The following is a 27336-nucleotide window of genomic DNA, read 5'->3' on the forward strand; positions in this document are numbered from 1 at the left end:
ACACCGATGTGAAAATGGCAGGCAGGATGCAAATACAAATTACATACATTACAATGTACTACTTTAATTAGACAGGTATAAATGTACATAGATTTAGTGAAATCTTTGGGCAAGAATAGGCTAACATAACCTATCACAGACTTCACATAAAAGAACAAATATCACTGTGAGTGGAAGCATACAACACTAGCAAAAATGTACAATACAAGAATCATTATAAACTTGATACTCTTATTTTCCTATCTTGTATGTAAATCAAAGTTTCATAATGGTCTTTTATGACATTGTGTTGTACCTTACATGTGTAAGGTTTATGCAAATTAGTTGAATATATGTAAAATGAAAATGAAAATTGATTAATTAATATGCATAGCCATGTTTTGACATGAAGACTGTGCATCATTACTACATGTTTCTTTTTACTGTACAAATGGCATGGCCAGAAAGAGCAAGTAATGCTACTTTTTAACACTTTGCCTTTTTTAACCAGTGTGTTAGTACATCAAATTTAATTTAAAACACTTCTGTACACCATCTGTCATTCTCACATAACTGACATTTGATACTTAGATTTTCAAATCACAGATATTAGATATTTTTACAGCCTTGTTTTCAACTTTTCAACTGTCCATTACAATACCACATTCAATATAGTAAACATTTTCAAGTTACAGATAAAACAGCTATAGGAGGGTACTTTAATATGCTGTAGGACAAGTTTGCTTATAATGAAATTCCCCTCAGCTGTAGCACATCTTGGTAGGAATATATAAGAACTTTGGTTTCTATTGTGATCATATTCTCATTCAGATTGGAGGTCAGTGAATATGATTGTGAATATGACTGATAATAATTTCACACTAGGTATGTTGTTACGATTAGGAACACACCTCAATAATATATTCCTGTTCACATCACAACAAAGTATTCCTGCACCCGAATTTTACATGTACTATAACCCTAACAAATTGAACTGAATTTACAAGTTCTTACTAGACTATCGAGGTACAAATACCATAAACCACTACCAAATACGAGTTGTTTCCTTATGTATGGCTTTATGTAAAGTGAATGAATGTCTAGTCAAAGTTACTACATGTATGTATCTAATTAATCCATTGTATGTACAAAAGTTGATTGTTTCTACATATCTCTGTGGAGGTTAAACCATAGATGTTGGAGTTCTCCAATGTCTATGGTGTTAAACTGAGATCTGTACATACAGCTTAATATATGAAATGTCAACACAGACTTGCTGGACTCTCAGTCCAGTACAATCCACCTGAAAGTCTACATCCCGCTAACTTGCCTACTAGTGTGAAATAATTAAATGTGAAGGGATAGCATATTTCATATTGAAGAAATAAAGCCCTGGTAACAATGCTTGGAATGTTATTTTTCTTCATTTTTGATTATTTTCTCTTTATGTCAGTTTGTTATCTCAGAAGCGTGAATCATCACCTAGTAATCAAACCTCGTCAACATTCAAAAAATTACCCTCAACATACATTACTAGAGGTATGCATGAGAATAAGTCAACCTTCTTATTCTATTTTGACCCTCTATCATGATGTAAAATATGCTATTGCAGGTAATGAGAATTTACTCACGAATGTTTACATCTTAACAATGAGCCAGGATTTACTCACAAATGTTTACATACAGAGAATGAGCCAGTGCATGTACACATATAATAGATCTACCCGTGGTACTGAATCACCAGTGAAGAGGTATCTTGAGATTTGATGCCTAAGATAGCATTAGACTAGTGTATACAGTACCGTTACAATGATTTCTAAAGAGCAAAATTGGCTTATAAATAGGATTCCACAATTTCCTGTAAATGTTTAGTGAAATCCATGACTGGCAAAACGAAAAATAATAAAACCTTACTGCTACTAGTGGCTTATTTTGTGCTGGGTGAATCAATCATCAGAAAATAATGTATTCCACTATACATAGACAAATCTAAGCTTATTAGCTACACGTGTACCAAAAATTATTACAAAATTTAAGGATACTGTTTTTCATATTGAAAATGAATAAAAAGAGTCAGTTACATATGAGTAGTAATGTGATTATGGTCTTTTCAGTCTATATGTTCTAATATGTCTGACATATGTCACAAGATATGTAAATTGTACAATCACACATTTCATATTTCAAGGTGTAATCAAATAATGCTGCAACTTTAACATTTCTGTAGTATGGTAGGAGTATGTGAAATAATGCTGCAACTTTAACATTTCTGTAGTATGGTAGGAGTATGTGAAATAATGCTGCAACTTTAACATTTCTGTAGTATGGTAGGAGTATGTGAAATAATGCTGCAACTTTAACATTTCTGTAGTATGGTAGGAGTATGTGAAATAATGCTGCAACTTTAACATTTCTGTAGTATGGTAGGAGTATGTGAAATAATGCTGCAACTTTAACATTTCTGTAGTATGGTAGGAGTATGTGAAATAATGCTGCAACTTTAACATTTCTGTAGTATGGTAGGAGTATGTGAAATAATGCTGCAACTTTAACATTTCTGTAGTATGGTAGGAGTATGTGAAATAATGCTGCAACTTTAACATTTCTGTAGTATGGTAGGAGTATGTGAAATAATGCTGCAACTTTAACATTTCTGTAGTATGGTAGGGTATGTGAAATAATGCTGCAACTTTAACATTTCTGTAGTATGGTAGGAGTATGTGAAATAATGCTGCAACTTTCACATTTCTGTAGTATGGTAGAAGTATGTGAAATAATGCTGCAACTTTAACATTTCTGTAGTATGGTAGGAGTATGTGAAATAATGCTGCAACTTTAACATTTCTGTAGTATGGTAAGAGTATGTGAAATAATGCTGCAACTTTAACATTTCTGTAGTATGGTAGGGTATGTGAAATAATGCTGCAACTTTAACATTTCTGTAGTATGGTAGAAGTATGTGAAATAATGCTGCAACTTTCACATTTCTGTAGTATGGTAGGAGTATGTGAAATAATGCTGCAACTTTAACATTTCTGTAGTATGGTAGAAGTATGTGAAATAATGCTGCAACTTTAACATTTCTGTAGTATGGTAGGAGTATGTGAAATAATGCTGCAACTTTAACATTTCTGTAGTATGGTAGGAGTATGTGAAATAATGCTGCAACTTTCACATTTCTGTAGTATGGTAGGAGTATGTGAAATAATGCTGCAACTTTAACATTTCTGTAGTATGGTAGGGTATGTGAAATAATGCTGCAACTTTAACATTTCTGTAGTATGGTAGAAGTATGTGAAATAATGCTGCAACTTTAACATTTCTGTAGTATGGTAGGAGTATGTGAAATAATGCTGCAACTTTCACATTTCTGTAGTATGGTAGGAGTATGTGAAATAATGCTGCAACTTTAACATTTCTGTAGTATGGTAGAAGTATGTGAAATAATGCTGCAACTTTAACATTTCTGTAGTATGGTAGGAGTATGTGAAATAATGCTGCAACTTTAACATTTCTGTAGTATGGTAGGAGTATGTGAAATAATGCTGCAACTTTCACATTTCTGTAGTATGGTAGGAGTATGTGAAATAATGCTGCAACTTTAACATTTCTGTAGTATGGTAGGAGTATGTGAAATAATGCTGCAACTTTAACATTTCTGTAGTATGGTAGGAGTATGTGAAATAATGCTGCAACTTTAACATTTCTGTAGTATGGTAGGAGTATGTGAAATAATGCCGCAACTTTAACATTTCTGTAGTATGTTACAAATATGTGCACTATGACTGATACACTAGCCAATCACACACTTTTATTTCTGTACTGAACATACAAATATTACAAACACCTGTCATGAACTATAATCACTTTCTTCAAAGACGATTTCTTTCTAATTTTTCTCATAGATTTGGTTGGTTTTCTTGTTCATATGTCTATAGTTGCTTCCTGTACTATAGAAAGTAATCTAACATTTCCAGTCATTTTTAGACACTTCTTTTCACCTATGCTATCGGTATCTCAATGAGATTGCTGCTCACATTGGTTGCCACTTGATAGGAACTACAATGTACACAACTAGTTGGTACAGAAAAATTTGGATATATTACTTTGAGTACACCTCAATATGATTGTGACACCCTTAGTTTAGACAGGCTAAAACATAACTAAAACCATGATGTGTCATTCTGTAGGGTGCATAAATGAGTGATAGTCTCCACAATAAAACACTACATGGGTCTTTACAGAGACTGAATTATTCTACTCTGTGTGTGTGTGTGCTTCAATAACATCTTGACAACTATAACATTGCCCTTATAAACAACTTTCCATTTCTCATTCATAAAATATCTTAAATCCCATTATCTAAAATTTAAATCACAAATTCATTTCCTTTGTGAGGTTAGATATAATAGTGCTGGGATTCAAATTAATACACAGATATGCAATCTTTGACTGCCTTTAAATTTCTCTGTATAAACTTATAAAAATATGCAAAATGTAAAAGAAAATCTCTGAAAATGAAACAATATGAAAGGCACTTCTTTCAAGATGTGGTACAAAATATATGAATAATACAAAAAAAAGCCTCAAAGTAGAATTGGTTCTACAAAAATAAAGAGTCACTGACGCAAAATACAAGTACAAGTTAGGGCAAAGAATACCAAATAAGTTTGTTTTATAGTCTTTGCAATTAGATTATATATTTTTCTGATTATACAAAACTTTGAGTAAAAATTTGCATTATTTCACAAATATTGGCAAGTGATTGATAGCGTTAAGTTGGCAGAGAAGAACTGACTTGACTAAAAGTCAATTTCATATATGCATACTTTTTTAAGGCAAGAAATCCAGAAAATGTGTTGACCAATTGAATTCAATGTAACCAATGACATAGAAGTTTGAAAACAGCCTGACTCTGCCAATCACATTCACTGTTACAGTGAATAGAGCACTGCAATGGAAACTTCAGTAAATTGTCTTGTTGTAGACATTAAAAAATGTTTGACTTGAGACATACATGACTCTACAAATTCCAACTGGTTTTACTATAAACAAATATAGATTGTAGAGAAAACAGGATTTCTTTTGTAGATCTACTGTATAAATAGTTACTAAATATAGAGTAACTACGGACAGGAAATATCAAGTCAGTTTGTGATAAGGAGTCTCTACTACTTATATTCTGTCTACCTTGGTTCTACACAAACTCTAAATCTATACTCTGTGCATATAAAATAATAATATTCATAAATTCACAACAACTAAATGTTGTTGTTTTTCTTCTTGAAGTAAAGCCTCAACACAGTGTTGACAGTAATGTACAGTTTACACCACAGTACTAGATTGCACAAATAGTCTCACAATTTACGATTTCCATTTTAAAATTGTCAAATGAATTAAACGATAACTTACATTTCAAAATTTCAAAAAAATCACATTCTGATTTACAATTATTTACGAAATTTTGGCAAATATTACTTCAATATTGGCACCAAAAATAACTTTACAGATGTACCCTGTAGATGGCGGTAGCAACCATCGTGGCAGGAAGTGATGTCACACCCCTAACAAAAACAGAAAGTGACATTACAAATACAACACAGTGGAAGTTTCCATGTCACAAGTAGCTAAATTTGTTACTTTTTTTCTCTGATTTCCTGCCAATATTATTTCTGAAGAAAAATAGAACGGAATGTACTCTGAATTGCTTTATAATTGATACACCGTAAAAACAAATATAATCAGAACATAAAATAATTTTCATGTTATCTAAAATAGCAGAAATATTATGTACTCATAATTTCTTCTTGATATGAACATACCCTTTGCAACCTTTTTTTAAAACACTTCTGCATTTTTGTTTATGCCACTTGGCGGAAGTAAACAATGTACTGTCATTGCTTCTGGAGAAGGAATTCAGGATATACTTACTATCAACTAAAAAGATACCTACTTCCAATGCTGAAATGTGGGTTGAATAATAAAAGTCTTTTCTGATAAACAAAACTTTCAATGGGATTCCTAGTTCTTTTATACTCTTGTAGATCATTGCATAAGAATTTCCCTTGTATAGATAATCTGATTTTTATTTGTCAATTTATTTCACATGTTGACTTTTAAATCTAGTTGCCTGTACACCCTATTGGAGAAACATAGACGACTGATCCAGCTCTGATAATAAATTACCAAAGGACTATTCAGGGGTAGGTGTGAAATCTTAGTGATGATCCAAATATCGCTAGCTGCGTTAACAAACAATTGCTAAGAAACAAATTCTCTGTAGTTGTGATACTAGAAGCTATGTCTGACTGCCAAATCCAGTAAGCTACATTACAACACAACAAAATGATGATGTATTCAACATGGCGACATCCAATCGTGTCATTGTAGAATGCTCAAAAGGTAAGAATTTTCCTTCATATCTGTTTCAGACCAACATTACATTCTCATATAGTTTGCATTCTGGGAGGAATACATTTAAGAACTAGTATGGCAAGTAATTTTAAATATTTTCCATGTTGTTTGGAGAAATGTGTGAATAACTTCAGCCACTCCGACAGATATGGGCATAACATTAACAACATCGGAATGCATGGTATCGACAAAACTATGATAATACTCAAAATCTCTGTGTTTTAATATCACTGAAAACAAAGCTCTGTATTCATTGAAACTCTCACCCATTCTATACCATGTATTCCTATGGTGTTATGCCCATGCCTGTCAAAGTGGCTGAAGTTATTCATGGATTTCTTCGAACAACATGGAAAATATTCTAAATTACTTGCCCTACTAGTTTCTTAAACCCATTCCTCCCAGAATGCAAACTATACGAGAATGTAACATTGGTATGAAACATAGAAATCAAGGAAAATTCTTACCTTTCGAGCATTCTACAATGACACGATTGTAGGTTGTAATGTTTTTAATATGTCATCATTTTTTTGTGTTGTAATGTAGCTTACTGGATTTCGCAGTCGGACATAACTTCTAGTATCACAACTACACAGAATTTGTTTCTTAGCAGCTGTTTCATTAATTAGCTAGCAATATTTGGATCATCACTAAGATTTCTAACCTACCTCTGCTATTCAGGTGTGAAGGCAAGGTCTTTATAAACAGACAAATGAGTGAAACTAAACCAATTTTAAATCTTTCACATTTAGGGTGTATTTTGTTGTTTCATATAAAGAGTTGTACACAACTATCACTAATTCTCTACAGATCAATATCACCATTGTATCTTTTCTTAGCACTGGTATCCCAGTATCTTTCTTTTTCTAGTTGAAGTCTTCGTTTGGCAGCCTTCTTTCTTGTGATTCGACTATCAATGAAAAGACAAACAATTATCAGCATATTATACCATACACAAGCCAAGTTATTGTCTTTGAACAGAAAATACAGATTGTATACTCTCTGTTATTCTATGTCATGACAACCTTTGTCTACATCACTGGTTTTTGTGGTGCTACATCATGACAACCCGTGTCTACATCATTGGTTTTGTGGTGCTATGTCATGACAACCCGTGTCTACATCACTGGTTTTGTGGTGCTATGTCATGACAACCTTTGTCTACATCACTGGTTTTTGTGGTGCTACATCATGACAACCCGTGTCTACATCACTGGTTTTGTGGTGCTACATCATGACAACCTTTGTCTACATCACTGGCTTTTGTGGTGCTACATCATGACAACCCGTGTCTACATCACTGGTTTTGTGGTGCTACATCATGACAACCTTTGTCTACATCACTGGTTTTTGTGGTGCTCGAAATATGAGTCAAAACTTTCCAAAATGCCATTATTTCATAAATTATGCTTGAGGAGGCACAATTATATTATTCCCCAATATATTTCTTCAATCAGCCTGAAAGCACTCGTCGCCTAAGGGTTTGTAACTGCTCGTCCAGTGACTCATTATAAGTGACAAGGTCCCCTTAGGTCACTCGTATTTTCCCTGGCTGAACAAAGAAAAATATTGGGAATAATATTTTTAGTTTTCATCCTGAAACTCAAAGAAGGAGAACCATTTTGATCTGGCTATTTCATGCCCTAGAATTAATCACTAGAGGGCGCTGTTCACTAGCAAGAGAATTGTGGAAGTGTTGTATTCATCACTGGGGTGCTGTTCATTACAGGAGACACATTTTTGAGAGGAATACTTACCATAGAATATAGGTGATAACAATGATGAGTATAAGGAACACTACTCCAGCTGATATAGCACCATATAACCACATCTCAACTAGACCTATGAGATGATAGAGATGGAGATATTCAATGGAAATATCTTTTTGACTTACATCTTACAGCAATGCTAATTTGTTTCTTTATGTCATATAGAAACCTTCAAACTGAAACTAAATCTCACAGTATAAAACTAAATTGACATGAAACATTGTCCAATATTTTGATAACTCATATCTATCATTTATATATGTAAGTATTTTAATACTAAATGAGTTTGTGTTTTCTTCTACCTTCTTTTGATTTAGTTTTAAATTCAGAACTCTCTAAATCTTTGATAGTATTGCTATCTGTTGCCTACCTTCTTTTGATTTAGTTTTAAATTCAGAACTCTCTAAATCTTTGATAGTATTGCTATCTGTTGCATAGTTGTATGTCCCTTCTTTGTACATTTCAGTGTCTTCTTCTTCTTGGCTGATAGCGTTGTCTTCCCATCCTTCCTTGGGTAAACACACTTGAAGGAAACCATTTACACTGTGGGAATCAGACACATATGGTATAATAATATTAATAAAAATACAAATGGCATTGTAGCACAACTGTACAGTTTTTAAAAATGTTTATATCCATATGCTAGTCCATGCTAAGAATAGATATTCATTTGCTGAATGACTATCCAGTTGCCTATCCAACCATGTTGCTATCTTTGCAATATACATGATCATTTGGCTGTTGCTATGGGCGTGGTCTTGTTGATAGGCATATTTGCATACATTTTTTGAATGTTTATTCAATTGTCTTTTAGTCCCCATTGTTATCTTCCCAATATATGTGATCATTTGGCTGTTGATATGGGCGTGGTCTTGTTGCTAGGCACATTTGCATACATCTTTTGAATGTTTATTCATTTGTCTTTCTATTTCTGTTGTTACCTTTGCAATATACGTGATTACTTGGCTGTTGCTTTGGGCATGGTCTTGCTGCTAGGCAAATTTACATACATTTTTTGAATGTTTATTCGATTGTCTATTAATCCATGTTGTTATCTTTGTGAAAAACATGACTGTTTGGCTGTTGCTATGGGCGTGGTCATGGTTGTTAGGGATATTTGCATACATTTTTTGAATGTTTACTCACTTGCCTACCAGATGTTGTTATTTGACCAAAATATACTGCCATTTGACTGTTGCTAAGGGCGTGGTCATGGTTGCTAGGGCCAATTGTGTCAAAGTATTTTGAAGAAAATCTGCAGAATAACACTTCTAGAAACATCTAAGCAAGTTTCAGTCTCACTGACCAAGTACTTTTTGAGATATAAATTTTTGACCAAAATGCATTTTTACAACTGATTTGTATATTACTGATGAGATCATTATATTTCTTCATCTACACACCCACAGATTCATTCCTGTTAAATTTCAACCCAATTATAAGTTTTTGACCAAAAAGACACATTTTTAGCCCTAATTTGCATATTACTAAGGAATCATCATATCATGAACAAATGTTCCCACCTAATTTCGCAATAATCTGCCCTGTAGTTTCTGAGTTTTTTTTACCAAAAATCACATTTTTTTACCCAAATGACACACCTGTGATGTAATCACTTTCATTTGAACAATTTCCCAACTAGACCCCTCAAGTAATGTCCCCACCAAATACCAAGGCAATCGGGTTGGTAGTTTTTTGAGTTTAAGTTGTCCACACACATACACACAAAAAAAACAAAGACAGACAGACAGACAGACAGACAGACAGACAGACAAACAGACACCGCTCAATGCCTATAGCACTACTGAACCTACACTGTAGTTCAGTTGTGCTAAAAATAACATGATATGATGACAGTATATCCTGGGTGAATGGGTGAATTTGATAAAACTGCATCATGTCTCAAAATGAACATTTTGTTCATAGGGGTATAATGAGGATTGAATGGACTCTTAAGATAGGCTTAACTATTTTAACTACATTTCATGAAAATATTAAAAGAATGACCTCCACATCCACAAAGTGGGTTTATCAACCACTGCCACTTTGCACATGTACCTCACATGTCAGACACTACATATCCAGTGATACATGTAGCTCACATGTCAGACACTACATATGCAAAGGACAGATGTAGTTCACATGTCAGACACTACATATCCAGTGATACATGTAGCTCACATGTCAGACATTACATATGCAAAGTAATACATGTAGCTCACATGTCAGACATTACATATGCAAACGACAGATGTAGTTCACATGTCAGACACTACATATCCAGTGATATATGTACATTGTAGCTCACATGTCAGACACTACATATCCAGTGATACATGTAGCTCACATGTCAGACATTACATATGCAAAGTAATACATGTAGCTCACATGTCAGACACTACATATGCAAAGTGATATGTGTAAATTATACGTCAATTGGAACAATAAGTACTTAAGTTTCCATTTCTTTATCTGCATGTGAATTCTTAAACCCCAATGTTTGAATCCAGCAATCTTGGATTACCATCGTATTAATGGTACCATATGGATTAAATGGGACCACTTTTTTGTTCAGATTCAGAATCAACTATTTCTGTACAGCTATGCCAGACAACTGTTTTTCACACCCAAAAATGAATCAACAACAACTTACTCATAAGACTCCAGATATTTGTCTTCACAGGCACAGACACTAGTCTCAGTACAGAAGGAATGTGACATAGTACACTCAGGATGACATTTATGTTCTGATGATGGTCTGATCCATTCATTACAACCACCTGAAATAGACAGTATCACATTCATTACAACCACCTGAAATTGACATCACATTCATTACAACCACCTGAAATAGACAGTATCACATTCATTACAACCACCTGAAATTGACATCACATTCATTACAACCACCTGAAATTGACATCACATTCATTACAACCACCTGAAATTGACAGTATCACATTCATTACAACCACCTGCAATTGACAGTATCACATTCATTACAACCACCTGAAATAGACAGTATCACATTCATTACAACCACCTGAAATTGACAGTATCACATTCATTACAACCACCTGAAATAGACAGTATCACATTCATTACACCACTGAAATTGACATCACATTCATTACAACCTCCTGAAATTGACAGCATCACATTCATTACAACCACCTGAAATTGACAGTATCACATTCATTACAACCACCTGAAATTGACAGTATCACATTCATTACAACCACCTGAAATAGACAGTATCACATTCATTACAACCACCTGAAATTGACAGTATCACATTCATTACACCACTGAAATGGACAGTATCACATTCATTACAACCACCTGAAATTGACAGTATCACATTCATTACAACCACCTGAAATTGACATCACATTCATTACAACCACCTGAAATAGACAGCATCACATTCATTTACAAACCACCTGAAATAGACAACCTCACATTCATTTACAAACCACCTGAAATACACAGCATCACATTCATTACAACCACCTGAAATAGACATCACATTTATTACCACCATCTAAAATAGACAACATCACATTCATTACAAATTTACATGCCAACTAACATGTACTGTTTTAGAGACATGGTATGGTAGCTAAGTAGTGAATTGAAATCAACCCTCATAAAAGTAGCAATTTTACATCATTTCATATCTGCTTTCTCTAACTGCAAGACAGAATCTTATGTTCAAAGGTTGACAGCACCTATTTCTATGATTAATAAGATTGCAACATTTGTATTTGACAAACAGAACATGTAATCTCAAATCAGTGATTATTTCATGTTACACATCAATGTAGATCAGCTTGTTTTAATGGAAGTAGGTTGGACAAATGTAGAACAATGGGTCACCTGTGTCTGACATTTAAAATCCTGTTTATGTTAGTAAGTCTAACTCTATCCCAGGTGAGATATGTATTTTGAGTTGTACACTAAACCAGTCCCTTAAAATAACCTAACCCTAACTCCCTAGCTTGAATACATTTGTGTAATACGGTAGTCGGTCCACTGTTCTACATCCCCATAACTCCCCAGCTTGAATTTGTGTATTACGACAGTCGGTCCACTGTTCTACATCCACCTAACTCCTTGGCTTGAATTTGTGTATTATGGCAGTCGGCCCCGGCACTTTTCTCTGTTCTTGATAAGGATTTTCTTGAAACTTGTTTTTTAAAATCAGTTACTTAGATTGAGGACATGTATTTGACAAGTTTTTTTTCATTTTGATACAGACCTGTCACATTGATGTTATCTGACCTTTGACACCAGACATCACGGAAACCATTGCTATCCCAACCACTCACTTGCCATTGATATTCAAAACAACTGCCACCTGTGGAAATGAGGAAAGAAATATATCAGATTTCATGTTTACTGTCAGTCCATACCCAAGATGGTATTAGATTGGTTACATTACATTTCTACATAAATGTTACATCTATACAATAACTTGGACTTCAACATCACATATTGTTGTGAATCAAATACTTAATGCTTATAGCTGTGTTGTCTTGTAGATCAAATCACTGTTACTTAGTACAATTAGCTTGGATTAATGGTCCTCAGGGGTGTGTGTGTGTGTGTGTGTGTGTGTGTGTGTGTGTGTGTGTGTGTGTGTGTGTGTGTGTGTGTGTGTGTCTGTGTCTGTGTCTGTGTGTGTCTGTGTGTGTGTGTGTGTCTGTCTGTGTGTGTCTGTGTGTGTCTGTGTGTGTGTCTGTGTCTGTGTGTGTGTGTCTGTGTGTGTGTGTCTGTGTGTGTCGTGTGTGTCTGTGTCTGTGTGTGTGTCTGTGTCTGTGTCTGTGTGTGTGTGTGTGTGTGTGTGTGTGTGTGTGTGTGTGTGTGTGTGTGTGTGTGTGTGTGTGTGTGTGTCTGTGTCTGTGGTCTACTTACCCTGGCATGGTCTAGTTTCCCATATATCAGCTGGACAGTGTTCTTCTTTCATGGAATAAGGTGTCAGTGCTGCTTTAGATCTGGTTTGAATACTTGGGATGTTGTCTGTAAATAAGACAGTTGACAAAACACAAATCATGAAATGAACAACAAATCTTGATAAACTCCTTTCTAGTGTAAGTTTGCATCATTTCAAGTAACCAAACCAACCATTTCACAGATTGGAGTAAGTTGGCAAATAAACAACAGCTGATCTATCACGTGATTGACATAACAGTGTTGAGAAAAGGTCAGAGTTCATTATATTGGTATAAATAATAAATGTGGTGACAATATGTAGTTGTAAAACTTACCCACTGGTTTACCATCTATACATGTTTGGTGACAGGGACTCCAATCAGACCAACTACTTGTTTTACATTCCCCTGGACATGGTTGGACACAGTCTTGTTCCATCTACAATATCAATAAGGGCTTATAAATACTTACACTGAAATATGATTCATGGTACGTTAATAAACTATAGTTACAGGACACAGGTGAATCATGATGTGAGATGTATAGAGAAGAGAGGAGAGGAGAGGAGAGGAGAGGAGAGGGGAGGGGAGGGGAGGGGAGGGGAGGGGAGGGGAGGGGAGGGGAGGGGAGGGGAGGGGAGGGGAGGGGAGGGGAGGGGAGGAGAGGAGAGGAGGAGAGGAGAGGAGAGGAGAGGAGAGGAGAGGAGAGGAGAGGAGAGGAGAGGAGAGGAGAGGAGAGGAGAGGAGAGAAGAGAAGAGAAGAGAAGAGAAGAGAAGAGAAGAGAAGAGAAGAGAAGAGAAGAGAAGAGAAGAGAAGAGAAGAGAAGAGAAGAGAAGAGAAGAGAAGAGAAGAGAAGAGAAGAGAAGAGAAGAGAAGAGAAGAGAAGAGAAGAGAAGAGAAGAGAAGAGAAGAGAAGAGAAGAGAAGAGAAGGTCCCTTTATTGATAGGAGTATATTTCAAACTTGCCTGCATCATTTCAAATCCTTTCTGCATTACAGCTTGGTTACTATGATAATCCTTGTTGCCATAGCAATAGTCATGATCAACATTTGTTCCATCTGTCTGCTGGCATGTGACATTACGTTTTCTGATACCACAACCACAATCCCCCTCCTACAGTGATAAGAAATATAATTCATATAAATCCTGTGTCACTAGAAGACATAATTCATGTAATGGCTACCAGGTAGGTATACATGGATATGCCACAGGAGGGCATTGTTTGCAATGACAACATTCTTGACACTCAAATTCTGCCACAAGTGGGTAATAGTTAACACCATATTATTACAGCTGTAATTTCACTACTCTGCCACAAGACAGTCAGTCATCACTCTTCAAAAAGCTTTAGGGTAGTGCAATTCACATATGCTCTATTTGAAGGGTGAAGGTAAACAAGGTATGGTATGGTTAGACCTTTCATATGAGTGTTCCTGAAAAATTCAATACAAAATATACATGTTGAAACTTACAATTGATGGGTACAAGAATTCATGCTCTGAATGTTTTGAACACATTGAACAACTTACCTCAACTTTACAACTACTCCATTCACTAATTGTCCAATGATAGCATGGTTCTAGTACACATGGTTTATGTTGTGTCATATTTGTTGGACATTGTCTACCAAACTCATTGGGTTCTCGTACTACATGTCGATTTCTAAAGGTCACACCTACAACAAAGACAAGACTTTAAGACATGTAACCATGGAAATTCAAGTGTTTGTCATTGCTAAATATAAGCATACATATAGAATATGATCATTTTTGTAATGTACACAGAAGGTGTTAAGATGCAATGCTATGCGAACATACCCTGGCACATGAAGGCTGAAGGACCTTCAATAACTTCCACATGATTGTTTATAGTGAACTACAGAGGCAATGAGGTGGGTATAACCTTTATTGAAAAGATCGCAACAACTTTTACTTTGGGAGACTGGCTGATTGCTGTCTTGGTGTTACTTGTATTAATGGAATGAAGTTTCCATCATTTCAAAAGAGCACTTTGACTTTATATCGATAAACATCAGTGTGACCCCTATCACGTATACTATTGCTCTGGAAGTATAATGCCAATCCCACTATTAAATGTTCACTTTTATTACAAAAACGCTTATGCATGCATCTGAACACCTCAGCGGACCAAAATGACCAGGTGGACATCTGACAATCCATTGGTCAATCTACATGTGATACATACCTTCATATCCACATGTATGTGAACACTTGGACCACAATGACCAGGTGGACATCTGACAATCCATTGGGCATTCAACATGACAGTCTTCTAAGCGATGTTTTGGTTTGTGGTTGGTCGCAAACTGAAACAGAATTGAGAGAAAGTAAGTAGTGGTTTGTTGCCTGTCACACAATCATTTGATATGGTAATGATTTTCTATTACCTTTGCTTTCCAAGAATTCTTAAAAGTGGTGTATACAGCTTTTCACACATGATAACATATGGTGGCCTGATTGATGACAGAAACTTATCTATATATGCATATTTTAAACCCAATGTTTGAATCCCATGGTATCGGATTAGTATTATCTTAACAGTGGCACCATAGAGACTATAGGATCATTCTGCCGTTCAGGACAACATTTTTCAACAGCTCTAGATCTCTCTGGCAGATAAATGGGTTTTTTTTTTCTAAATCCAATTTTAATCCATATCTGACATTAGCTTTTAAACTTATTCATGATTCTCTGACATTGATTGGTGAGTAAAAAATTGAAAATAAAATCAACATACTTCTTGGCATTTCTCCAGTGGTACACTCCTGTCATCACTTCTCACACAATCAAGCTCCCTTCGCTTTGTTCCTTTACCACAGAGGGCGCTATCTGGTAACTGACATGTCCCCCGGTCAGAGATACTCCATTCATAATCAAAGCAGCTGATGCTATCCATACATGGCTCAGTTTCATTGAGTGACTGACAAATAGAGTCTTCAGATTTACCATAACGTGCTATGTAGCGTAATCGACTTCGGTAATCAGTAGTGTCACATGGCTGGAAGTACATATACAGACACAAAGGATTCTTATCTTAAAACAATATTTCAATATTTTTGCTTGCTCAGTTGAACAGTGATCATTCTGACACTACATGTGTTGTATTTATATAGATACACACAAGTAGAAGTCATATTTGTTGTGTTGTGGACACTGCACTGAACATTTAATGTGATTTACAACATTCACAAATTTAAGACATTATTTCTGATGTATAAAATTATATTTTAAATTATATTTTAAATTATATGATTTTACCAATAAGCATGTGTTTCTCATCTCTGTGTCTGGTTTGAACAAAAGCTGGCTAGCTATGACAAGAAATGGGTATGCACATATGGATTGATCTTTGTGCCAGGTTTGAAGAAAAGCTGGCTAGTTAAGGCAAGAAATGGCTATGCACATACGGAATGATGAAACTAAAAGCACCCCTTTTATTATAGTGCTTCCGGGCAGTTTTCATTCAAGGTTAAAGTCATTGTTATCTCACAGATTCAAGAAAACACAAAACTACACATATGTATACATACATGTGAACATAGAGACCAATCTGTCCAGTAACTGACAACACAATCACCAGGACAAGGTACAATACAACTTCTTGCACCATATGGTTGTTCTGCTTTATCACAGTAAGATTCATCAACTATTAGTTCTTCCTTGTCAGCTTGTTGTAGTACACATCTATGGGAAAGAAGTTTGTTAAGAAACATTCAGAAAAGTAATACCTTCTTTATTTATTGCTGGCTATTTCTATTCCCAATTATTTGACACCTGTGATGATAGGAATCATTCTGATCTGAGGGAACTTTCTTCAGACTTTTTTCTTGATGGCTGTACGTATTACCTTTAATAGATAAACCGTCTTTACTGTCTAGTGGGTTACCCCAGTACACAGAAGGGTTAAACTGTCTTTACTGTCTAGTGGGCTACCCCAGTACACAGAAGGGTTAAACTGTCTTCACTGTCTAGTGGGCTACACCAGTACACAGAAGGGTTAAACTGTCTTTACTGTCTAGTGGGCTACCCCAGTACACAGAAGGGTTAAACTGTCTTCACTGTCTAGTGGGCTACCCCAGTACACAGAAGGGTTAAAACTTATCTTATTTCTTTGAAGTCAATCACTCTATACGATTTATCCTGCCTGTGAAAGGTGCTGTCCAGTCAGACATGATAGCGAAAGAAACAATGAGATCAAATTGCAGGAATGCAAATGTTACAAGAAATACTGAGTGCCCTTATCAATTAGTTACATCATCATTGACCTTTTATTTCTCTATCAAAATGTTGCGGCAACATAATTATGAGCAAACTACCTGACAAATACCTGTAGTGTGTGCTTTTTAAAATAGAATATTTCGTATAAAGTTTGAATTAATGATAATGCATGCATACCAAGAATGCAACGCTCACCAACCACTGTGTACATTTCATACTTACTTGACTGTTCATAGCTGTATACCATGACCACAATTGTCATCAACCAATGTGTACATTTCATACTTACTTGACTGTTCTTAGCTGCATACCACAACCACAATTGTCATCAACCAATGTGTACATTTCATACTTACTTGACTGTTCTTAGCTGCATACCACGACCACAATTGTCATCAACCAATGTGTACATTTCATACTTACTTGACTGTTCATAGCTGCATACCATGACCACAATTGTCATCAACCAATGTGTACATTTCATACTTACTTGACTGTTCTTGGCTGCATACCACGACCACAATTGTCATCAACCAATGTGTACATTTCATACTTACTTGACTGTTCTTCGCTGCATACCATGACCACAATTGTCATCAACCAATGTGTACATTTCATACTTACTTGACTGTTCTTAGCTGCATACCATGACCACAATTGTCATCAACCAATGTGTACATTTCATACTTACTTGACTGTTCTTAGCTGCATACCATGACCACAATTGTCATCAACCAATGTGTACATTTCATACTTACTTGACTGTTCTTAGCTGCATACCATGACCACAATTGTCATCAACCAATGTGTACATTTCATACTTACTTGACTGTTCTTAGCTGCATACCAAGACCACAATTGTCATCAACCACTGTGTACATTTCATACTTACTTGACTGTTCTTAGCTGCATACCACGACCACAATTGTCACCAACCACTGTGTAGATTTCACATTCCTTCCAGTGTTCAGCTACCCATACATATCGACTACAGTCACTGTAACAAGGGACTTTCTGCTCTACCTGTGAAGAGACAAGCACATAGTAACCATCTTAACCATCACAATGTCAAAATAAATGCTACTAGTAACTTTTAATGTCCAGAAAAAAACCATGGCAACTCAGTTTATGTCCCTTTACCAGTTTCCTCTATTTCGAGTGCTAAATACATTAGGAACCAACAAGCATATTGAGGGGGGGGGGGGGGGGGGGGGGTTGTATTTGGCAAGTACACTATGTCTATTTGATGGTCCTAACATACCTTATTATTATCATCTATATGTGAACATTGTCTTCCCCCATTGTGAGATCTTTCCTTCAGATACTGATATCTAGTTTTCATACCAGTACCACAAGATTTAGAACATTCTGTCCATGCAGTCCATCCACTCAGCTTACAATCCATAGGACAAGGAATCTCACAAAATTCTTCCATAAACTCTGCAAAACAAAATAACACAACACAAATGTCGTGAAATCAGAATATGACAGAAATTTACAAAGTTAATATGCATATATGAAATTAGAGTCTATCTGTCTTTTCCAGCCATTAACAAACAACAAATGAACAATTGAATAATCTCCTAAATAATATTTCTTGAACTATTTCAAATTTCAATTCAAGGTTGAAATCTACTGTACATTGAGAGTCTGCATAACGACAGTTAAAGTGTTCATATTTTGAATGTTTCATTGCAAGTTATTTTGATACTCATTACATGTAATAAAAACTCTATTAAAAGCTGTAATTTTGATTCATACTGAGAAATCTTTAATCAAAGTATGCGCAACATCAACATTTTCTAAAACGATTGAAAGTTATTACTGAACATGAAAAACTTGATCAACTTACCAACACCATATTCTAATCCACAATAAGATTTGGCAACAATCTTTTTATTTTGATCGATACAAACAACTCTTTTAAATCTCAGTCCTTCACCACAACCTTTGTCCATGGTTTCCTTGACAATATCCCCAGCATAATGATCTTGTGACTGTGTAGGGAGTAGACAATCTGACCATTCTCCTATTGGTACTAAAGTATATGCTGGACAACTGCAGATTTCAGACTCTGAGTCAGGATATAGTCTGGTATTTTGACAATCCTCTCGACGACGACTTGGACCTAAAATATGACAATTAAAAGAATATCTTGCAAATCCTCTAATCTTATTAACTAGCTTTTATAGTACAAGTGAATACTAGTGGGTATACAATCTATCCAATAAGATGTCTTTTACAAGTTCTCTGCCTAACACATTCCATGGTACATTTACCAAACTTGAACCTGGGTATACTGTCTACCAATGAACACAGTGGTAGCACTTACCCATAAGATGTCTTTTACATGTTCTCTGCCTAACATATTCCATGGTACATTTACCAAACTTGAACCAGGGTATACTGTCTACCAGTGAACACAGTGGTAGCACTTGCCAATAAGATGTCTTTTACATGTTCTCTGCCCAACATATTCCATGGTACATTTACCAAACTTAGACCAAAATTAAGGTTTAGTGTTTATCAGTGAACAAAGTAGCAACACTTACCCACAAGACGTCGTTTGCGAGTTCTCTGCCCAACACATTCCATAGTACATTTACCAAACTTAGACCAAGATGACATGACACAGTCTTCTGGACAATGAATCCTACATGTCTGTACAAACACTGGCATGGCTTCCGCATACTTCAAACACAAATTCATATTGACTGTCATTCCATCATCTCGTAAACAGGAAATATCTGAAACAGTTACACAATATAATATAATTATTATGTTATGATAATCATCTCAAAACCAGGAAATATCTGTAAAGGTTACACAATATATATAATATAATTATTATGTTATGATAGTCATCTCATAAACATGAAATATCAGTAATAGTTACATTACAGAACAGCAAGTTTAGAATTTCAGATATTGAAAGATGTCACTGAAGATGTATATAAATACAATTTTGTTAATGTATGTTATCTTTATAATGTCCAATGAGAGAAATAAACCCTGGTTTACTAAATGAATAATCAATCACTGTCTTCTATTGCAGAATAGTAGGAAATTTTAAAATATTATCAAAATTCTTGAAATAATATAATATCCCAGACAATGGCAGTCAATCACTCAAATACTCAGTTCATCAATTAATCAATCAATCAATCAATCAATCAATCAATCAATCAATCAATCAATCAATCCATGCTTAGATTTTCAATATAAAATTGAAATTTGTATTATAAGGCAAAAACATAGAGTGAGTTACGTCTAGAGCTCAAGCTAAGACAATTAAAAACAGTTTGATTTGCATTTTACCCCTTGTCTGTAATCCATCTCCACATCTGCGTTCTTCATCTGGTTCACCACCAGATCTTTCATCATAGGGTAGTATACATTCGTTCCAATTTGACATTACCCAATGATAACTATAACATACTGGTAAGTTTTCACAATCTCTTTCTTCATATAATGTATCTGGACATTCCTGACCACTTGGTGTACCATGTTGTAGTATATATCGTCTTCTATTTTGTTTGGTAATTAATTCCTCTCCTAGAAATTAACATATCAAGTGATTTTACACCTGGCAATTAACACAACATTGTCTTTATTTGGAGTAGCTATACCAATCATACATTACTTGAACCACTTTTACTCCTACAAAAGAAACATGTCCAACTTCTAACTTTTTCAGATTATCAAACACATTCTGTACCTCTTTTCAATCAGCTCTAAATACTGGATATCCATAAACTCTGTAAGCTCCAAACATGTTTGTCTATGACTTACAAAATAACCGCTATACTCATAACCTTAACCACTACATTACTAATTTTCTACCCTATAGCTACCCTAACAGATCAACCCTCAGTTGTAACCTTTCAATGCCAAAGGTTAACCTTACAATACATCAGAAAAATTTCAAGTATGCTTTAAACCAAGCAATGAAACTCCCTGCCAACTACACTTAAGAACATACATAAACGATATGAATTTAAGAAATCAATGAAGTCACATCTTTTTCCACATTGATTGTCATTTCACCATTGCTGTAAATATGTCAGTATCTTTCTGTGTGTTGTCATAGATTTCGTTTGTTTTGGTTTTCCATTCTGGTTGTTTGATACCCTTTGTGTCATCATTTGTTTAGTATTGTTCATTTGTAATAGTTTGTATACAAATGTCAATAAGTATGTGTATTTGATTATTTATCACATAAATACATGCATATCTTCTACTGTGTGATGTCAAACAGGGGGTGATTTCAGAGCATATCACCCCTGTTCTACCGGAACTTTTTTTGCTCACGCTACGATCAAGTTATCGTAATAATAATGTTCTTTCAAAATGTAAATACACACATTACATACATCCTTGAGTTTTATGCGTAGAGGTTCCTTTATTTGTATTTAATAGATTTGATATATTTTATCCAAAAATCATGTAGATTATGGCAATATTTATGGAGCAACGGTAAGCTTACTTCCAATTTAACGTTGAACTCTGTGCTCCGAACTTACACATTCCGAGCGAATAAAATAAAAATGACGGAACAAAAGTTGCATTCAGACAATCTTTACCTACATTTCGAAACTAAATTTGATATGACACGTACATCTCAAGGCTACAATAGATAACTTTGATTGAGAACCACGGCTCGAATTTGTATTGTAATGTATCATGTTTTCTTTTTTTTCATTGTTGGTTTCTCTTCTTGTGATGGCTTAATAAATAAATAAATAACTAAAATTAGTCCACGAAAAATACTTGGCATGACGTCAAACTAACATTGATTTTGTGGGATTATATATATTTATTCATCATTGATATGTATGCCTTGTATTCAATTACTTCCCATTTTTGCCAGGACCATGGACTCGATTGGTCCCAAGTGAACTATTTGCATGGTCCTCACCAGAACATTTTCTTATTAATGATATTTTCATTTTGTATTGTTATTATCTTATGTTTCTGGTGGAAATAAATTCAATTCAATTCATTCAATGTGTTACATAAGAGGAAACAATGCCTGGATCTTTCAGGCTATATGTACAATAATATAGTGTGCACAAATTGTAGTCAGGATTATTCTTTTATGAAACTTCACAAGAGCTGTCAGTGAATGACAATGTTTGAAGATAGTCACTTAAAACATTTTCATTCACTGACAGCTGTTTCCATTTTCTAAGACAATGACAGATGAGGTGTATACAGTATATCAATTCATTTACCTGTAACCTTTTACCTCAGGAGTCACAACTCACCTGGTTTACAAGTAACAGGGCATGGAGTCCATTTGCTGAATTTAGTTACAATACAGTCTGTAGCACAAGGAACTTGGCATGGCTTTTCAGAATCTGGTTTGGCACTCTTCAAACATCTAGGTGACAAATAGAGTGTAATCTCAGTATTTATGTTATCAATGGAAGGGTAAAATCAGCATTTTCAGTAGTCTGTAACATATGCCACGACTGGGCGCCCTCACACATTGACCAACCCCTTCAGGAACAAGGCCAATGAGGGACGAATGACACAGTGCATCTTGAATACAGTCTACATTTTCAGTATCAGCTTACAGCACAAGTAGAACTCCTGCATTAATATGAACAGTTCTCTCAGAGGGTTGCTATCATTACCAGATTACTAATGATAATACAAATGAAGAGCAGAGGAAAAACAAAAGAAACACAAGTTGTGAGGTTGAGGGCAGCATACAACAGAAATAGGAATGCATGACTGTAGATACTAAGGTAGTGTACAAGTACAACATACTGAAACCAGTGAAATGTGAACAAGCTGGGTGGGACTTTGTTAAAAATAGTTGTTAATTAGTACATGACTTTTATGAGTGCTTTACTGCTTTAATATCATTTTCTTATTTTTCATATTTAAGATGTCATATAATAATGTTTACTGTTTCTGTGCTGTACTTCAAGTTCCTATGTGATTATGTTTAATAAATAATTGATACAGAAGTAACTGAGATGAAATATGAAGAGTTTTAAAAAATACCAACATAAAATATGAATGAGCTGGTACATTTGATGGGAATGGATTATGACAGATTACAAGAAGGGAATGGATTCTGGTGGATTACATGATGGGAATGGATTATGACGGATAAATGAAGGGTTTGATATCCCAGACATGAAATACTATATCCTGTTGGTAACTTACTTTCTGTCTGGCATCTGTTTATCACCATCTGCCTTACTACAGTAGACTAGTCTAGACTTCATTCCATGTCCACACATACCGTCCTCTAGATCAATGACAACAGTACTATTTGTAGGTGTGCTATCTTCCAGACAGTCTCCCCATGGACCACTCCTCCATGTAAAGGCATTACATGAATCTTCATTACATTTCCTCTCTTCTTTGAGTTCTTCCTTTTTAGGACAGGCCTTACCATCTGAAACACATTAATTTCATATGTTTAATGCCTGAATTCCAACAGTTCACCTAGTACTAGAGATATGTAAGTGAACAGCATCTTATCTGCACAAGTTGTGAAAATACTGAATTGCTTGTATCAAACTATCATGCATCTTTTAAATGTTAAAGTTCAGTCAGACTTATTTATGTCGTTAGTACACTACTGCTATCAACTCTTTCATTTGTTGATAAAACAGCACCTCAGGAACTTACGCAACTTTGAAATCTTGTAAAAGAAGCCCTACTGCACTTGACATGTGTTCAGTCATTTTGGGGCTTTCCTGTAAGGGTGTATTTGTGGGGGGAAAAAACCTTTTGTGCTAACATCACAAATACCCTAATTTCTTTGACTTGACAAATACAACACATGTCAAATGATTTTTGGAGCTATACATTTTAGATAAACACACAATGTATGTATGTCAATACACATAATGGTAATATCATGATAAACTGTTTGAAATTATCATAATAATCCGTTTCAAATTATCAAGATAATCTCAGTGTTTGACATTATCAAGATAATCTGTTTGAAATTATCATAATAATCCGTTTGAAATTATCAAAATAATCTCAGTGTTTGAAATGATCAAGATAATCTGTTTGAAATTATCATAATAATCTGTTTGAAATTATCATAATAAACTGTTTGAAATTATCATGATAATCTGTTTGAAATTATCAAGATAATCTGTTTGAAATTATCATAATAATCTGTTTGAAATTATCAAGATAAACTGTTTGAAATTATCATAATAAACTGTTTGAAATTATCAAGATAATCTCAGTGTTTGACATTATCAAGATAATCTGTTTGAAATTATCATAATAACCTGTTTGAAATTATCAAGATCTATTCTCACCAGGAGCATGTAAGCAGGATGGTATACATCCAATACGAATACTATGAACACCTGTTTGAAATTGTCACATCTTATAATTTACTGACCGGGTGCATTGTATGCCAGGATGTTTCTATATCTTGTCTGTAGTCCAGTTGTTTCATTCTTCTGTACACAGTCTTTAGAGCATTCGGTCCATGATGTCCACTCTGCTACCACACAGTCATCTGGACATGGTACATGGCAGTTCATTTCTCTCCAAGGCCTTGGGCCTACCAAGTCACACAATTCTTTATCTACTTCTTCCTGTATTGTAAACATGAATTCAGTGACAAGAATTGAGAACAGTGGACATACTTCACACTACATACTCATTTGTATTTAAGCTAAGGAGTTAGGGTAAGTGTTGTGTTAGAGATTAGCATAGGGTTAAATTTCCTAGCATAAACCTGGTTGGCAAGAATGGACAACAGTAAATTGATATATTTTATTCAAGCTCGGGACTTAGTTTTAAGGTTAGGTTCAGGATAGAAATAGGACTGACTCCCTAGCATAAAACTGATTTCTATATTGGCAACACTTAATACCTATAATGTAAAACAGTGGACAGACAGTACATTTATTGTGGTATATATTTGTATTCAAGTTAAAGAGTTAGTTATGTCAGGATATGAATAGAAATAGACCACCTAGCATAAAGCTGAATTGTATCATCTGAAATGACACTTTACTACATTTGTTTCCATGCAGCTTGTGAACACAAACATTTTCAACATCCAGTGTTCATAGGAAATTAAGATACCAAACTATTGACTCACAACTATTTCCTTTCATCTGTCAAAGTTTAGTGTAGTTTGTATATTTCCCAATTTCCTGTGATACAATGATTCACAAGAAAAGTAATTTGGTCTTATCATTTCATTTAAGACAATTAATTTGGCATACATTCAACAAAAATCTGTCAATCACTAGTGGATGAACGTTGTGAGTTGAGGAAAAAAGGTAGATATTACACTCACCCCATCTACATCTACACAGAAAACAGGTCTCAATATTTTACCACGTCCACATTTTTTGTTAGCTCTCTCTATCATACATCGACTTGCTTCACCAATAAACCAATAGAAACAAATTGGTTCTTCACATGACCTGCTCTCCACCAATGGGGAACAAGGAAGTCCATGATGTAATGGATGTTGAATAACTTTCCTTGATCTACTCCGTTGACCTGCAATAAAGTTCAAATATTAATGATCTGACAGTAGATGTAACTCTTTGCTTTGTATGGTATATCCAATACCATTCTTCTCCTACAAGGGCTAAATTTTATCAAGAAGATGACAGAGCAAAGAATGCATTCTAAAGAACTCCCTACACTTACTTCATAAAAAAATTATTTACAAAGGTAAAAATCTTCTAATTAGCATTTACAGTGCAAATATTTTTTTTTTCAATTGTCTTTCATTGGATCATACCTATCTAATGAGAAAGGAAATACATTTACAAATCTGTGAGATGGTGATTGGTGATTGAGCCACTGAAAAGAGTACACTAGTCCTTGAGTATACAAAAATGAAAGTTTTGTAGTGATTTGGTGATACTAAGTTGATAAGTTATATTTAGCACAGAATGAGATTCTACATTCATTCAATCAACGGAAGAAATTCTATAGAGGGTATGATCCAGCCAAAGTTGAAGGTAAAGTTTAACAGCTTAGAAATAATTGTCAGAAGCATCCTGACAATACAATCTATGTAATAAACATTAAATATCTATCACTAAGTATTTATTAAACTTGCAGCTATAACTTGAAGTGTTTTTTCATAAGTTTGTTCTTATTTTTAATTTGTTTATGTTATTGTACTTGTTGAAGCGTTGTGATCAAATGACACACAATGAAGTGGTCCAGATTGACCAATACTTTTCAGCTATTAAGTACAATTGCCATAATATGAAAGTTTTGTTTCTGGTTCTTTTGAAATAATAAAAGAAATTTGGGGGTTTCACCATCTCGTTTTTATGGCAATCAACAATCTGTTATTTTCCCATAGCCTTAACACAGTAGTTGGCGGCCATATTGGATTCTAAAATGGATTAATTTGATATCATTTTGACTTCTAATCAAATAATTTGTACGGTGACACCTCATTTTTTTCCGTGATTTGAACTGAGAATGAGATTAAAATTTCTTGAACAAAGTAACAGAAAAAGTTTAAAGAGTTTATTTTCAAGGAGTATACTACTTTAACAGGTAAATATTTAATCAAAAATAGAAAAACTTACAGCTCCTGGGTTTATATACTATGACGAATTGTTCACAGAGAAATCTTACAAAGTCATTACATGCTGTAGTTACTTGCATCAAGAAATGCAGACAATCAGACTGTAACTTTATTATCATAAACGTCTTGTTCTCATTTCATAACATGTACTTTTTTCTTTTTAATTTACACTCTCCCTTTTTTATCTATGAAATAATATAATGACTATAAACACATCTTTTTAAACAGCATTATGGACCATAATTATTTTAATAGTTATTTTGATTGTAGTACTGTATTAGTTTTATCTGGTCTTTTATGCATGTTTACGGGTTTAACTGAACATGTACAGTATTTCATTTTAATTCATTCCCAATGCTTTTAATTTTTTAATTGTTATTGTTCATCGCATTTGAATATTTCTTTATAATAGAGAAAGGGTCCTATAGAAAATAAATAA

The 27336-nt window shown here is 34.6% G+C and overlaps 1 protein-coding gene across 1 annotated transcript in view; it reads right to left on the bottom strand.

The window, feature by feature from the left end:
• Positions 1 to 7046: 7046 nt before the first annotated feature.
• Positions 7047 to 27336, bottom strand: part of LOC144447577 (thrombospondin type-1 domain-containing protein 7A-like) — a 39115-nt gene continuing 18825 nt past the window's right edge. The window contains exons 6-26 of the mRNA XM_078137650.1: positions 25635 to 25843; positions 24723 to 24921; positions 23516 to 23750; positions 22603 to 22718; positions 20654 to 20890; positions 19888 to 20082; positions 19188 to 19463; positions 18597 to 18775; positions 18228 to 18358; positions 16648 to 16801; positions 15855 to 16115; positions 15303 to 15423; positions 14627 to 14772; positions 14064 to 14210; positions 13433 to 13535; positions 13080 to 13184; positions 12424 to 12522; positions 10816 to 10942; positions 8533 to 8705; positions 8151 to 8235; positions 7047 to 7303 (exon numbers count right to left, since the gene is read on the bottom strand). Coding sequence (XP_077993776.1) covers positions 7198 to 7303; positions 8151 to 8235; positions 8533 to 8705; positions 10816 to 10942; positions 12424 to 12522; positions 13080 to 13184; positions 13433 to 13535; positions 14064 to 14210; positions 14627 to 14772; positions 15303 to 15423; positions 15855 to 16115; positions 16648 to 16801; positions 18228 to 18358; positions 18597 to 18775; positions 19188 to 19463; positions 19888 to 20082; positions 20654 to 20890; positions 22603 to 22718; positions 23516 to 23750; positions 24723 to 24921; positions 25635 to 25843 — 3404 coding nt within the window. The 3' untranslated portion in view covers positions 7047 to 7197. The remainder of the gene's footprint in view (positions 7304 to 8150; positions 8236 to 8532; positions 8706 to 10815; positions 10943 to 12423; positions 12523 to 13079; positions 13185 to 13432; positions 13536 to 14063; positions 14211 to 14626; positions 14773 to 15302; positions 15424 to 15854; positions 16116 to 16647; positions 16802 to 18227; positions 18359 to 18596; positions 18776 to 19187; positions 19464 to 19887; positions 20083 to 20653; positions 20891 to 22602; positions 22719 to 23515; positions 23751 to 24722; positions 24922 to 25634; positions 25844 to 27336) is intronic.

The sequence above is a fragment of the Glandiceps talaboti genome, chromosome 16 (assembly GCF_964340395.1).
Source record: "Glandiceps talaboti chromosome 16, keGlaTala1.1, whole genome shotgun sequence".
Classification (NCBI taxonomy): domain Eukaryota; kingdom Metazoa; phylum Hemichordata; class Enteropneusta; family Spengelidae; genus Glandiceps; species Glandiceps talaboti.